A 16,775-nucleotide genomic window follows, 5' to 3' on the forward strand; every position below is an offset into this window, starting at 1 on the left:
CACACACACACACACACACACACACACACACACACACACACACACACACACACACACACACACACACACACACACACACACAGACAAACACACAGGAAAGTGCTGACACCCAAGTGCAACCTCAAACTATTACTGGACTTGCAGCAATAAAGCCTGAAATGCTGAAAACAGGTCAGGCACAAGGCTGTTTGAGCCTGTGGTGGTAGACATGATGGTGGTAGAGTGTGTAGTTCACGCTGCTTTTAAAGTAGTCTTCTTTTTTTACATTAAACCTGATGAATTCCACAGTGTTTGCTGAGACACGCACAGTGTAATTACAGAAAAAAAAGACAAGACGAGCATGATTTCAAGAGACGTGTGTTTTTTTTAAATATCCCTCTCTCGCATTTTGACTCAACAGGAGTGTATGGAAGGTTGGGCAGGGGGATCAATCATCCAGCAGTACATAACAATTGTGAAGCTTTAATTTAGCACCTCATTTAACTCAGTAAAAACAACAACTTTACAGGCTGGCATTCTGACACACATTTAATTCTGCCCCCTGGTAATGGTCTGCTCTGTTTAAAAGTCTGTTTGGCAGCTCTGTAGATAACAGATGGAAGAAAAATGAGGGGAATTATGAGAAAGATTGATTTCCTAGGGATGAATGGTCTGGTATTCGCACAGATTTATCTGAAACAGACTTTCTCGGACTCTGTTATTATTGAATAAACATACACGCGCGCATGCACACACACTCTGTCACCATATGCAGGCAAACAACAATGTGCGCACACAAAGAGACGCACAGCACACAAAACACCGTAGTCATGCAAGAAGGCTAAGAAAACAGAAGCACGGTGAATTTATGAGTGTACAGTACATGAACATTTCTAAAATGGTAAAAGAGTGGAGCGCAAAGGACATAGCTAGGAGTTAGGATTTTCAAAATATTACCAATTTTCACTGCCCAGATCTAAAGGATGCCAAATAATCTGTAGGTAGAAACAGATATATTTAACACAGTCAGCACAAATGTGGCTTTCCAGACAAAAAATACAGCTTTTCCTAAGTCTCTTCCCCAATGTCTAGCAAAAATTTACTCTTTTTGAAGAACAAGAGCTCCCATTGTCCTTTTAGATGTCCCAAGCCTATCTTTAAGGAACCATAATATAAACCAGAGACTATAACTTCTCTTGTGGCATCTCAAAAGCAGACAGGAATGAGGCAAAAAAAGAGAGAGAGAGAATGAAGGAGGGGGACGGGCGGGTAAAGTACCTCATTTGAGCCCCATAAAAAAAACAAGACGGCACAAACATTTATCTGTGGTCGGGCTTTCATCAGATGCTTTAAGAGCGCAGGAATAACAAGAGAGCCGGATGCTGATAAAGTAAAGACAGGAAATGGGGAGCGTGGGTCTCCTACTCTCATGTTTCACACGGGACAAGGGGTCCTATAACCTCCACCCCCTTCCTCTCTGCTCTGCTGACATATGTAGACCACAGCCCTCCCCAACCAGACATTAGCGCAGCAACTGGAAACCACCACCCCTCTAACAAATGCAGAGATGAGACAACAAAATGAGGAAAACGTTGAAGTCTGCAGGTATATAAAATGTGCGGCTGTTTCCACTTGGTTTAAGTCAATATAAGCCGGCTTCTCAAATCATTTATTACAGATGAGTGTTGTTCCTTTTCATTGTATATATCTGCTTTTGTCTCATTCCACGAGTGAGGCTCTGCCTCTGAGCACAAGACGGGGCAAAGCCGGGATTAAGGGTTTAGCTTTGTCAATCAGAGTCAGAACTGAGGGAGGGATAGCAGCTGCATCTCCATTCTGAGAGGAAGAGACTGAATTTCTATAGAAACACCAAAACCTGAGTGATTCTGTGCTATATTTGTGACTCAGGTCAGGTGTTATGAGTCACCACTGACATCATCTCGCTCATTACTGATTTCCTCATCAGAACTAAACATTTAGTCTGGTTTTAGCAGAAATGATAGTAATGTGATGGTAACAGAGTAGAGCACTGAAAGAGTATGAAAGGATGATATTTGTGTTCAAGACTGTTTGTAGAGTCCCAATTATTTATCAATCAGCTACAATACGTTTGTTTTTGGGGAATTTCTTACATCTAACCAGGAATATTTAGTATGCATGTATGTAGGAGATACAAGCACACTAATGACAGTGTTAGGGTTCAAAAGTTGGTTGTCAACAATTTCCAATGACTGGTGAACATCAGTATTTTAAGCTACAATTATCAGCTGGCTAGCTGACTGAATATGTTATCCCTGCAACAGCATAGTGACCTGTCCAGGGTGTACCCTAAATTGGATAGGCATGAGAAAATAGAATATGGATTGATGATGGATTATTTTACCTTTAAACTTCCTACCACCCATCTTTGGCCTAGATTATTGAGCTATAAGAGCAGTGCTTGCTCTGTAGCAGTTACCGAGGCTGTTCATACTCCATGCTGGGCCAGGAAACTAAGACTACAGGGAACAACGTTAAAGGACATCAGGGAAATAACTGCATTCTGTCAGCCAGCACATTTTGCTTTTTATAGCGTCTGTGCGACTACATAAGATTAGCCACGTTCTAGGAGCTTCTCAAATCCCCCCTAATTCTGTTTATTTTGTATCCTAATCAACTTTACAAGAGTAAATAGCATGTCTGGAAACAGCAACAGCTCAATTATAGTAAAATGCAAATGGTTATTAAACAATTGTATTAAAAAACACATCAGAAATATGGGATAAGAGTTAGTTTACTGTATAAAAAATATAATTTGTATATTGAATATTGTGCATCTTTAACAAATCTTTAAGAAACACGTATTGATTAATTAATTGGTCTTCAGGCCTTTCTGTGTGGACTTTGCATTTTCTCCCTGTGCCTGCATGCCTGGCTTCCTCCCAAAGTCCAAACATGTGCACGTCGGGTTAATTGGTTATTCCAAATTGGCCACAGGTGTGGATGCAAGATAGATAAAGTGCTTAAGTCCATAAAACACAAGTGCTCTATGGATGTGTTTGAAAAGGTGCAGTGTAAGACTAGAAAAGCCCTACGTAAATGCCAGGCCGTTCCTTCCATTTTAAAAAACATGACGCACAAATACAGTGAGACTTCCTTTGAGTTCCTTCCACATATTTTTCCCCTCATTTACCTGCCTGTCCTTGGCTGATATCCTGTTAGGAACACAAAAATGCAGGAGGACATTAGTGGTTGAACATCAGGGGGGAGGCCATGATGCCAAATTAAAGGGCAGGACTGGAGTGTGTACTTATACTCACTCATGATGTGCTCTGTCAGCCCTGCTGCTTATAATGGCATGAGAAGGGCCACTTAACTCATAATCACTTCTCTCTCTCCCTTTGGCTCTGTCCTCCTCTGTACCCCACCTCAACCCCTGATTTTCTGACTGCCGGCTCTGATCTTTAATCATAAATGAACTGTAGATCAAGAGCAGGGACAGTGGTCCACACCCCCTTCCCTCCCTTGCCGAGGCTCCTGTAATCACAGGGCTCTTGGCTAGTAAGAGGCCAACAAGCCTTTGAATGAGAAATGACTGTACCTCTAATGCATCAGCCATCTCAACTTTGGAGAGCCGCTTTCTGGCAAAGGGTGTACAGCAGGTAGGAAATCAGGTCACCACTATCGTCGTCTTCACAATCATTATCTCCGATCTCATCCAGCAGCGTAATTGAAAGTGGGACCTTTTATACAATTATTTTCATTTGCTGTCCGTAGCCTACAGTATGCGAGTAATTTCTGCCTTGTGGTGCACTCCAACTTACTGTACCCTAAAAAGAAAAATCATGCGTGCCTGCAATCTAGGTGGTGCAGCATGCATTGTATTGAGACACAAGTCACCCTCCCTGGCAAAGGCCTGCTTGTCAAGTGCTGCTACTTGTGCCGAGTTCTGCTAATGGACTGCTAATAGGAGTGAATGTTGCACTGTGAAGCTCCCCTGTAGTTGAGAGTGTCACACAGGGTGATTAATGACACACTCTCTTCTCCTTCCAAGCCTGTCCCTGTCCTCACTCCATATCTTGCTTTCACCCTTTTCTCTCACCCACCCTCTCCTGCCTCGAGGTTCCTCTCCTCCTCCTCACCTCTAATCTTTCTGTCCCTCTCTGAAGTCCCCCCTCCCCAAATCTCTTTTCATTTACTTCAAGATTTTAGCACACGGCAATCTGAGAACATTATTATTCACCCCACAAATCAAGTATACTCGCAATGCTAAATTGTAAATTGCTTTAAAGGCATGCAGTATGAGCACAACACATCAAAACTGCATGGAAGCATTAACACAAAACTCAGTAGGAAAAAGAAAACGTTTAGGTTTAGTTTACAAGGAGCTTCAACTTTCTATTATGCTGATGATCAGGGATTACATTTTAACATAAGTTGAGAAAAACAAGGCAGAATTTATAGGAAATTTTAAGTTTTTAACTCTCTGATAAGGAATTTACATTCTAGTGGTTTTGAGGGGAGATTATGGTGGTCTTAATATGCTAATTTCCAGGTCCACAGTTTATCCAAGGATTCTACTAGAGCAGCTTTGCATGATTCAATCGCATATTACTTATTAATCTTATAGCGTGCCTCGGTTTATCCACCGTCGGAAACAAAGCCGTATTAACTCCTCTCACATTCTTCAGATTGGCTGTCTCTAACAAACAGAAGGTTTGAATAGAAGGTGGGTGGGGCAGAGCTAAATATCCACTAACTGGGATTACTGTGTGTTGAACTTGTACAGTTTAAAGAGGTAATCCCAGTGAGCCATTATATATACACATTATTTGAAACATTAGCCAGTTTAATGTTTTTAGGCCCATTAGGAGGGAGAGAAAGAAAAATCCCAGTGGTCCCCTTGAGTTTAGGGATTTTAGGCTTAGTGTTACTCAAAATGTCGACTGGCTTGACTCTTGATGATGGAAGGCTAGCAAGCTGGCTAATGAGTATATAGCAGCAGGAATGGTTCCCCACACCCTAAGAGATGTGAGTGGTTTCATGAGAAACTGACATGATGTATCACAATGTCAGAGTTTCTTTTGGCTTTATTTTGATAATGGGGGAGGGAGTAATGGACACAATATTTTTTGTTGGCATAATATTTTTTGTTGACATAAATGGTCACCGACTGATCACATGCAGTTTTTAATGATATAGAACACTTCAGTTATTTACAGAAAATTATCCTTGGATATGGGTCACGTTCCCCGGGGGTCCCCAGACCCCACTTTGTGAACCATCTATAAAAATGTGACTGATTTAGACATCATTTGGTACTCTGCCATATTTGCATCATCAAACTGAGGCAAAAGTAAAAGTTCAAGTGCTGTAGTAAGATTGGAAAAGAAAAGAGAAGGCACAAAATAATCAAACCGAGGCATTCTGATGAACTGGCCAAAAAATGCTAAGATAGAAGACTTGAACTAAAGGGGAATGTGAACACATAACCAAAGTAAATTAAAAAAATCTTCACGACAGGCCTGAGTGTAATGACAGACAGTATTCGTGTCCGCCGCCACAGCTGTTCCCGGCCCCAAAATAGCAACAGAGTATATTTTTTGCGTTCATAACAATAGCATATGACATCAAGTAGAGCAAGGAAGCAAACTCAGCAGCTACTTTTCACAGTAATTATCACTCGCTACCAGGCTCCGTCTGGCTTAAATCGCAACCAGCATGCAACTGTGACCTCACACAGCCATACTGTGTACACACTTTTTTTTTTTTACTTTGCTCTCTTCGTTCACCTGTGCATATCACAGCTCAATCTTAATTTCCTTCACTTACACAAAATCCTTCAGTTACATAAATTTGCTTTAAATATCACGTACTGCGAGCTTGCATTGATGGCAAAGGCTATCACAGGAGGTCATTTATATGTACTGCTTCTTCGCACAATGCTCTCATTGTGCATGTAGACCCAGTTTATATAATGACCTCTATGGTTGTAATGTTAGCAGCCCCAGGGGAAGCCTCTTAGAATAATAATAGGCAGGGAAAAAAACAAAAAAAACAACATTCACATTTACCTGCATTCTTTACGAAGCACACAGAAGTAGCCTAAAAGCTGAACGAGTGTGTCGTACGAGGAAAACAAAGAAGCCTCACTGTGTATGAGTTACAATATATCTGAAACCATAGCTGTCCTTTAACTTTTTCTCTCCATAAACAATCCTCAGAGGACACATCATCAGAAAGTGGAGAGGCAGGAGAGACAGAAACATGGTGTGAGAGGCAGCACGAGAACAGCGCTGTGGAAAAACTGAACTAATCCCAGGAATGCCAGCGCCCATGTATCCACTGCCTAACACAAGAGGTACACTATATAAATGCCAGCGTTAAGGTCAGCCATGGAAATGAAAGGAAATCGAGAAAAAGGAAACACCTTCAAAAAGTGATTTTCCCTCCCTTATCATGCATGTTACCCACTAAAGAGTATTGAGCAGCATATATGGTTAATATGCATTTATAGATTTTTTTTTTTAATAAACCTGGATAAATAAATGTGAACTGGACTAAAATGAGCCACAGCCCAATGGTGAGGGAGTTTGGACTTTTAGGGCGGGGCAGAATGTGACGGAAAAGAGAGGATCCACTGCTAAATTGAATGCGGCACAATAACTGTTTAATCTCAGATGTCTTGGTTTTTTTCCAAGATTTAAAAAAATAATAATAATAATTAAAAATACAACCTGATTGCACACCTGCCAATAAATCTTTTATCAGAGCAGCTATTCCATATGTTCCCTGTAAGAACTTGACATCCTCCATCAGCTTTAACAGTACGGTGGAGCTCTGACACCTCCATGGAAAAAACTGAATTGTATCTTTTCTTGCACCAAGGGTTTCAAATCAAGCTGCTGTCAGAGCCCTCAGCTACTTTCCTGGCAGCTCATTGCATATATCTGTCTCAACTTGTCTCCTTTCTGAAGAGTCCAGCAGGTTAATGAGAAGGATCACTTCCCGGTGCTCGCCTCTGTCTAGAGGATTAGAAAGCACTCTCAAAAAATAAATAAAAACTGTAAACACATATTTACAGCCACAGAAAGTAGGTCTGAAGAGCTGCGAGTAGAAGCACAGCGTTACAGAGAGCGCCCGGGTAAGTGAGCCACTTTGATCACCAGTAGTTTTACACTGAAGAAGTGACTCTCCAGCGATTAGAAAATGTGTAGAGCTCATCAGTGCCCCAAAATAGCGAGGCCCATTAATTAGGCTCAAACAATGTTCTCCTAGTGTATCGACTTCTTAATGGACAGATAAGAACCTTGTTCGTATTCCCATCCAGTCAATGGCACAGGGCTCTCTGGGGTTTTGGAATGGGTATTATGTCATCTCACCATGCCCTTCAGAAACTGGACCTGTGCTGGGGGGGTTTTTCCCTCTCTCTTTCTTCCTCTTCCTCTTCTTGCTCATTAACTATGTAGGAGTGAGATGAAGGTCTGGAGCAGCTAGATAAGGTTGCTCACAGACCCTCTTCCCCTGTCTGGGATATGTGCTTAGACTTCAATTTGAGCTTGTAACACTTTTGCATGAACACTGAAGGCTCACAAAAAAAAAAACCCTAACTGTTCATGATGTCACTGCAGAAGGGAGTATATCTGAAACGGTCAAACCTCCCCTCCCATCCCCTCCCCTCCATCTCATCATGTTATTCAGACAACAGTAGATTCCAGACAAGACAGACCACCTACCTTAATTCCACAGACATACACTCTTGGCGTCTGATACACATGCACAAACACATAGTGAACACTAAATCCTAACACAGATGGCTTTTTCTCAGCTCCCTTTGTTTGACAATCTTGCACGGTAGAAAGAAGATTAAGTAAATGGCTTCAGGTGTTGTGGCATTATCTGCAAGATTTCTGTGACTGACAGCCACTCTGCAGTTTACAGAAACATCTTTCACCAGGCAATTCTTTGAAGGAGAGGTTTTGTAAATCTGCTTACTGATTGAAACCAAGCATAATGACAAATTAAAGCTCGCTGCCGAGATATGTGTGAGTGTGTGTGTGTGTGTGTATGTGTGTGTGTGTGTGGGGGGGGGTTGAAGATTTTCTTGGCAAACTTCACTTCACGACTGAAACTTCCTTATTTAATTAGACATTCTCCTGAGCAAAAAGTCAAGATCATTTAAGCATTACTAGCTTCACTGGGCTTTGAGATCATTCTTCATTCTTAGATGATCTGATTGTTTTCAAATAGTGGACCTCTAATTTGGGGATTACAGCAGTCATCAATCAACACTGAGTAAGATTGAATAATATGAGAATGAATGGAAGTTCAGTTTTCTTGATTTGATTAATAGCAGCCCGACAGGAATATTCTAATATGACTGCAGGTAATGGTCTACATGTTATATTTTACCTGTAATAACTTGCTGTGAATCAGGGTTCTTGTGGCTAATTACAGTTTTCTAACAGGTTTATTTTTTGAATGTGTAATGCTATTTTTTGTGTGCCTACACTAAAATCTTTAACGGTTTAGGAAGATTTAAAGCAACAGCCACAATATTAAGGGCATCTCTTGAGCTTCAAAGCAACACTTCTCCATTTCTTTCCTCGGAGAAACAGATGCAGGGCTGTGATGCTTTGGTTTCCAAGTGCAAAGCGTAGTTAATATAAATTATTGAATAAAAACTTTTTCCCCCCAGTGAAGGCTTCTTTGGATGTAGTATCTTCATATTTACCTCACATAAAACTGCTTAGCAGTAGGCAGCCTGCTTTAATGAAGGCTACAGCCTATTATTTCTAGTACAGCCGAACTTCGGGGGCATGAAGTGGCACACTGTATTCTTCTATTAGGAGTGTGACTAATTATGATTCCGTTTTGTCTTGCCCACCACAACAGCGCCACGAGAGTTCATAAAAGTTTTCCTGAGAGCAAAGCCAAAAGGTTCACTGGTGAAGAATACACTTTAAAGTTTACCTTGAGCTACACCGATGTCAACCAGGAGGAAAAGCAAAAGCCAGGATACGGTCGGCATCTCAGGACAGGATCTCGGCGATCTTCCTCCTTCTCTGTCAGTCCGCGCAGAGTACCCCATGATGAGGAGTCAAACTACGCTCTAAGGCGAGTCCCAGTCACTGAGAAATTGATATGAAATGCGCGCTGGTGTCCCTCGTTACGCTGCGCAGCACTCCACAAACCCTCACAACCCGGGCGTAAAAGAAAGAAAAAATGGCTTTCGACAAAATATATCCAGCGCAGTGTTTTTGCAAACATGTGACACTTTATGAAACAAGAGGTGGGTGCATCGCCCTCTGTCACAGAGGATGTTGCATTAAAATCTGTATCCGCTTGCTTTTCCCTCTAAAGGTTCACTTGCTAGAGGTGTGGATCGATGTTCTGACGGCAAATTCATGCTCCCACATGAAAGCAAAGTCCGTCCAGCAGAGTCCGAGTCTGTGCAGAACCCTTTTTCACTCGTGCAGTGGGAGAGCAGTGTGTGTGCGTGCACCGCGTCTCCAGCGCTCCACTGACGGCACTGAACGAACCAGGGCAAGGAGCCGTCTCTGCGGGCTACCTTGCTCCTTCAGCCAATCCAAGTGCTCCGGCAAGTGGCGGCGCTGCATCAAAACCTGGCCCGGACAGCAGCGAGGAATGGATGCTGATTTTTTTTTTCAGCTGAGAATTTTAATCACGCATTCATCCAGGTTAGACTACGAGACAGAAATTAGATTAACAGAAATATGAGTGTATGCAGTGGCGGAAGGAATCCGTTATGTAATGCTTGTGCTTGCGCGTAAATTCCTGCATCCAAAACTAAAGTATCATTAGGGAAAATCCTTTTAAGCTGTTTAAGCCCATTTCAATATTGTTTTTTAAAAACGATTTTAAATACTTATTTATGTGTAGTAAGGCTTAGAGATGCGCAGTGAAAATGTTTTTACCTCCATTTGAACTTTAGAAATACAGATCAGCACCATAACATCAACAAACTCCCCCCTACATATATGATATAAGTCGTTAATTTAAGAGTACTTTGCAAAAATATTTAGTCACCCTTAATTTCTTTATATTTTGCAAGGAAAATGGGAAGGTTTACTGAAATGTGCAAACATACGTGGAAATACAGTATATAAGCTTAAAAGTCAATATGTCAATATGTTGATGCCAAACAGCTTCAGTAATGCTGAGGTCCGGGCTCTGGGGAGGACAATCCATGAGTGATAGTGTTCCATTGGGTGTTTTTCTAACCAGGTATGCTTTTACTGCCTGTGCGTTTGGGATCATTGTATTGCTAAAAAAAAAATAAAGCACTGGCCAATCAGACACTGTAAGGTGGCTCAAAATCTCACTGTACTTTCTGCATTCATAATTCCATCAATATTGACAAGATCTCCAACACCACTGGCTGAAACGCAGCCCCAAACAATGACAGAGCCTCCACTGTGTTTTACAGATGCCTGTAGACACTCACCGTTGTACCTCTCTTCCATTCAAACTGACGATAAACTTCATAGGCCTACTGACCATATACTTCAAATTTCAATTCATCATTCCATCAGACATATCGCCATTGATTTTCACACCAGTTTTTGTGTAATTTGGAATACCTCAGCTTTTTCTCCCTGTTTCCCTTTCTTAAAAATGGCTTCTTGACAGCTACTTATCCTGCAAGACCACATCTGTCAGGTCCCGTGACAGCTCTGTGATCTGGATTTTTTCCTATTTCAGTTTCCTCAGGCTTTTGTTTTTTTTTTGTAAGAAAAAAAAAAACAACACACCATGCTGAGATATGCTAATTCATAGGTAACCTTATAGGTCAATTTTAAGTTGCTGAACAAACAAACAAACACATTGCTCTGAAAATAGTATGGTACAAGGACTTTTAGCAATTTTAGCAATCCCCAAAATACTTTGAGCATTTACATATCATTGCTTGTAAATTATTATTGTTAAACTTTTATGTGAAAATATGTGAAAAAGCAGCCAATGACCAAAGAAATTATTCAAGACTTTTAAAATAAATACAAGAACTTCTGGCTCCTTAAAAACAAAATATTTCCCCTGGTCTTCCACCGCACATTAAGAAAAACCTGAATACCCACTCCCTTATCCCCACTGCTCTCTGGCAAAGGGTCACAAAATAAGTACAAGTGGCTATGAGATGATTAACTGGAGAGGAAAGAAGAAAAAACAAAATAATTTTTTGATACATCTAAATTTTGTTTGGTTCTCAGCGGGGAATGAGGATACCCACTTGAGAATTTAAAGTATCGCAGAAGTTGGTAAAAGGTTTGAGGGTTTTTGTTGATTAAAAGGAGACAACAACTCAGACATCTAAAACATGAAAATGATCCCCACATAGATACGGCCACTTTTTAGTCACAAGCATCCATCACCTATAACTGCACATTTCCTTGTTTACACAGCTACAACATAAAGTAGCAGAATAAATCAGAATAATTTTTTCCTGCACAGTAGAGCACAAAATGTTTCTTATATTCCCTACCAGTATAGTGCAAATAGGTGCTTCCATTTTCTGCTTTATTTAGAAGTAATAATAGCATGTCACAAAACCTGATCGATGATGAGCTCAGCCTCGCAGACTTTCAAACCCACACACAGAGACACACAGACATATACATGACTTTTGCTTTGCAGGGGGAAATTTGTTTCAGTCATTTCAATAAAAGCTGATAAGTAATTTCATATGCATCAGAGATGCCTAGGCAATGCTCCCGGCACTGTGATTAATATGGCATGTGAACTTGACACTATCTCTGTACCAAAATTAAACTTTTCAAATATGAATCTAATTCAAGAAACACAGTATTCTCCCCTTCTCTGTAATCCTTTTTATGCACAGTGCTGTGAAAAAAGTATTTGTCCGCATCCTGAATTCTTAAGTTTTTGCACATTTGTCAGACTTAAATGTTTCACATCATCTAACAAACTGTAATATTAGATCAGGAAAACCCAAGTAAATACAAAATGCAGCTTTTAAATGATGATTTCATTTATTAAGGCAAAAAGCTATCCAATCCTACCTGGCTAAGTAATTGTCCCCCTTGTTAAATCAAAAATGAATTGTAATTAAGCACACTTTTTGGAAAGGTGAGGGTGAACTTCACTGGCCACACCCAGGCCTGATTACTGCCAAAGCTGCTGAATCAAGAAATCACTTAAGAAGAACCTGTCTGAAAAAGTAAAGTAGGCTAAAAGATCTCAAAAACCAACACATGTTACAATTTAAAGAAACTCAAAAACAGATGAGAAACAAAGTCATTGACATCTATCAGTTTAAAAAGGGTTTCTAAGGCTTTGGGACTCAAGTGAACCACAGATAGAGACATTATCCACAGATGGAGAAAACTTGGAACAGTGGCGAACCTTCCCAGGAGTGGCCAGCCTCATAAAACTACTACAAGAGCACATCAACAACTCATCTAGGAGGTCACAAAAGAAAAATCCATGGGAGAGTTTCAAGGTGAAAAACTCTGCTGACCACACAGAACACAATCTTAAGCAGGTCTTTCATGCTCAACATGTTTCTGTGTGGCTGAATTAAACAACTATGCAAAGAAGATTGGGGCTCTTCTTCACTTAAATCATCATCATTTTAAAAAATCCCTTTTTAAAGTTTATTCAGGTTATGTTTGTTTATTAATAAAATGCATTTGATGACCTGATACATGTAAGTTTGACTAATATGCAAAAAATAAGAAATCAGGAAGGTGCCACATACTTTTTCACAGGACTGTATGGTGATGTCCATATATGGACGTGTGTTTAAAAATTCCCCTCTTGCCCTTGCAAGCAGTCTATCCTTCAAGCTCAGGTCTTCTACCAGAGGCCTGGGAGCTTGAGGGTCCTGCACAGTATCTTAGCTGTTCCCAGGACTGCGCTCTTCTGGACAGAGATCTCCGATGTTGTTCCTGGGATCTCCTGGAACCACTCACCTGGCTTGGGAGTCACCACACCTAGTGTTCCAATTACCACTGGGACCACAGTTACCTTCACCCTCCACATCTTCTCGAGCTCGCGAGATCTTCTCGTTCAAGTAGCCCCGGCCGAAGGGGTTACATGAATAGGATGAGGCACCTATAAATACAAAACAGCTTTTGCATTTGAGTAATTCAGTCTTCTGAAAGGAATGATAGGTATATAGTCTACATATTCTGTACATAATCCATTGCGTGTATTTGTTTTATTGAAAATCACTAAGGTGAATCAGAGGGGCTTTGAGGTTTTTGAATATAGACCTGAATATGTGGACTCTTTCCAACAACCTTTTGTCAATAATATGGTTATATTAAGGCTAGGTGTTGCCCACTTTTAGCCTGAACATTATCACATACTCACCAAAACAAGTACAAGTGTTACACTTTGCACAATATGAACTTATGAAATGGCAGATTGTTCTAAATTTTGACTGTGGTTAACGAAATAGATTATAAGCAAGATGAGACCTAGGAATAGACAAAACTCACTTCCTCACCAGTGTTGGTCAAGTTACTTGAAAAAAGTAATCAGTAACTAATTACTGATTACTTCCCCAAAAAAGTAATCCCGTTACTTTACTGATTACTTATTTTCAAAAGTAATTAATTACTTAGTTACTTAGTTACTTTTTAAAAACACGATTTACAACCTGAATAGGTGATAAAGCGATAGATCTTTCAGCCCAATTCTACTTTTTCTACATAATCCATCATACAAAATGTAATCAAATGGAAAAGTCTCTTTTTTTAACTTGTTTTATCAGTTTTAATCTTTTAACTTTATGCATCAAGCAAAAATTTAATTATATGCAACATTCTCTGAGTTGAATAAATTAGTTTAACATTTAAACCTATTTTCTTCACATTCCAGCACATAAAATAAAATATTTTTTGTGTTTACACTCAGTCTTTCAAATAGATGCAAGTAAAACACAGCAGAACATAAATAAAGTCAAAGACTAGCGGTCCTGTTGCTCTATTTTCACCTGTAAAGCAGGACTGCGGTAGGCGGAGGTTTACCCTGGTGCAGGTGTGCCGCAGTCAGTTGAAGAATCCGCGAGTTTCTCTGTAAGTTTCCCATTACGTCGTTGCGCACTCGGTGCTTGCTTGGAAGTTTAGGGGTTTTTTTCGCTGTAAAAAGAAGTTTTCTTCCCACGCACGATGGACGCTAAAGTTTTTGTCACTTTTTATGGAATCAAACTCAAAGTAAGATCAGTACTTCCACGCTTTAAACGCTGCACGCTCATACTCTCTCCCACAATCGATATGTGATCCATTGTTGATCTGTACACAGCTGTTGTCACTAATGGCGCACTCGCTTACGTCACTGTCGTGAGACATTCTCGCAAAAAATCACGGTTTTAGTAACGCAGTAACGCAGCGTTCCTACGGGAAAGTAACGGTAATCTAATTACCGTTTTTGCAATAGTAATCCCTTACTTTACTCGTTACTCGAAAAAAGTAATCAGATTACAGTAACGCGTTACTTGTAACGCGTTACTGCCCATCTCTGTTCCTCACTTTTCAACCTGAAATTCAGGAAGGACAGGGCAGTTTCTTCTTTCACCTGTCAAAAGAGGACCAGCTAAACCAAGTCCAAGCAGTCTGCGTGTGTTTTGTAGAAATGTCTTATGACCTCAAGAAGTTTTGTAGGGGGCTACTAAGAAGCTGCAGCTGTATCTGTATTCTTGGCAGGAAGTGGCACTCCTAGTTGGTGTCAGCCTCCACCGGCGTCCTCCTTTATCACAGATTCTGTTTGTGATTTTCATGGACAAGCTTTAAAGGTGCAGCTGGAGAGGAATGGTGTGGTCTGATTTAGGAATATGTTGGCTTTATCACACACTGGAACGAGTTTTGAATAAAATGTGAACCAACCAGTACCTCCAAGTTTGTGCCCATTGTTTTTATTTTGGTTGTGAGTTAGGGTAAAATGCAGGGTGAACCCTGTGGTGCTAAGAAAGCTGTGAATGTACCTGTTTGTTCTGGTTCCACCTATGGAGATGAAATATTGATAGTGAGCAAAAGAATGAAATTGCACATATAAGCAGATGATGCTACTTTAGGTGTTGTCATCCTCCGATATATCGAAGGGTGCTGCTCAGACAGTCGAGGTGGCGTCCAGTTGGTATCTAATCAGGATTCGCTGGAAGCTTTCCAGGCACATCCAACTGGTAGGAGGCACAGGGGAAGACCTAGAACATGCTGGAGAGATTATGTGTCTCATCTGGTCATGTATATCTCATGAACCCCCAGAAGGAGCTGAAAAAAACATTTGGAGAGGGTCTTAAGTCCAATGCCGCTACAAAATAACTCAGAGTGAGCACTATAAAATAAATGAGTGCCAGTAAGCATTTCACAACAGCTTAGATTCAACAAGGTGATTTCTCATGTGGGGGTTGGTCCACGCTGACTTCTCAGTAATATATTCCTGTTGTTATCAACACCTTTCACATTGTCTCAAAGGTGGTCTGTATGCTTGAGATATGAAGAGTGAGCAAGTAATGTGAAGAAAACTGAGGCCACGGCCACATTCTTTAAATAATCTTGATTCAACGTGTGCACAAGAATGGCGTGTTATCTTGCCATGTGTGTCCATTTGGGGGGGCGGTGCACTGTGACCATGAGGGCCATATCCCAAACCACTCATCAGTGTGTTAAAGTACAGGGTGGGCCATTTATATGGATACACTGTAATAAAATGGGAATGGTTGGTGATATTAAAGTCCTGTTTGTGGCACATTAGTATATGTGAGGGGGCAAACTCCTCAAGATGGGTGGTGACCATGGTGGCCATTTAGAAGTCGGCCATCTTGGATACAACTTTTGTTTTTTCAATAGGAAGAGGGCCATGTGACACATCAAACTTATTGGTAATGTCACAAGAAAAACAATGGTGTGCTTGGTTTCAACGTAACTTTATTCTTTCATGAGTTATTTACAAGTTTCTCTTTGTTCACAGCCATTGACATGTCGAAGAGGTTAACACGTGAGGAGCTGGATCGAAATTGTGTTGATATCTGGTGAACGCAGTAACCGGGTCATTGCAGCAGATTTCAATGCAAGACACCCTACGAGACCACCCATCTCCCATGCTACAGTAGCAAACTGCTTGCTAAGTTTCGTGAAACTGGTTCAGTGTTGGATTTGCCAAAATGTGGACGCAAGAAAACTGTCACTAATGAAGAAACATCAGTGGCTGTCAAAGGAGCTTGCAAAGAAAAGCGTCTGGACTTCTTTAAGTTACTTGAAGACGTTTCACCTCTCATCCTGAGAAGCTTCTTCAGTTCTAAGGTCAAATGGTGGAGAGTCCCAGATATAAACCTAGTGGGTCCCATTGTGTTGGATTGTCAATGCAACCCTCTTCTCCCACTCTTCACACACTGATAGCAACACCACAGGAGAAATGCCAGCACAGGCATCCAGTATCCGTAGTTTCAGGTGCTGCACATCTCGTATCTTCACACCATAGACAATTGCCTTCAGATGACCCCAAAGATAAAAGTCTAAGGGGGTCAGATCGGGAGACCTTGGGGGCCATTCAACTGGCCCACGACGACCAATCCACTTTCCAGGAAACTGTTCATCTAGGAATGCTCGGACCTGGCACCCATAATGTGGTGGTGCACCATCTTGCTGGAAAAACTCAGGGAACGTGCCAGCTTCAGTGCATAAAGAGGGAAACACATCATCATGTAGCAATAGTAGGACAGCCACTGATGTTTCTTCATTAGTGACAGTTTTCTTGCGTCCACATTTTGGCAAATCCAACACTGAACCAGTTTCACGAAACTTAGCAAGCAGTTTGCTAACTGTAGCATGGGA

At 40.9% G+C, this 16,775-nt stretch overlaps 1 protein-coding gene across 3 annotated transcripts in view; it reads right to left on the reverse strand.

Moving 5' to 3' along the window:
- The window catches only part of unc5c (unc-5 netrin receptor C), a 136,631-nt gene extending 126,958 nt beyond the window's left edge, over positions 1-9,673 (reverse strand). For 2 of the 3 annotated variants that reach the window (XM_005941562.3, XM_005941560.3), the window contains exon 1: positions 8,932-9,673. In XM_005941562.3, coding sequence (XP_005941624.1) covers positions 8,932-9,049 — 118 coding nt within the window. In that variant the 5' untranslated portion in view covers positions 9,050-9,673. The remainder of the gene's footprint in view (positions 1-8,931) is intronic. The other variant, XM_005941561.3, reaches the window with a different exon arrangement.
- Between the last annotated feature and the right edge of the window lie 7,102 nt (positions 9,674-16,775).

This window comes from Haplochromis burtoni, unplaced genomic scaffold, assembly GCF_018398535.1.
Source record: "Haplochromis burtoni strain Fernald_Lab_line unplaced genomic scaffold, NCSU_Asbu1 Contig_72, whole genome shotgun sequence".
NCBI lineage: Eukaryota > Metazoa > Chordata > Actinopteri > Cichliformes > Cichlidae > Haplochromis > Haplochromis burtoni.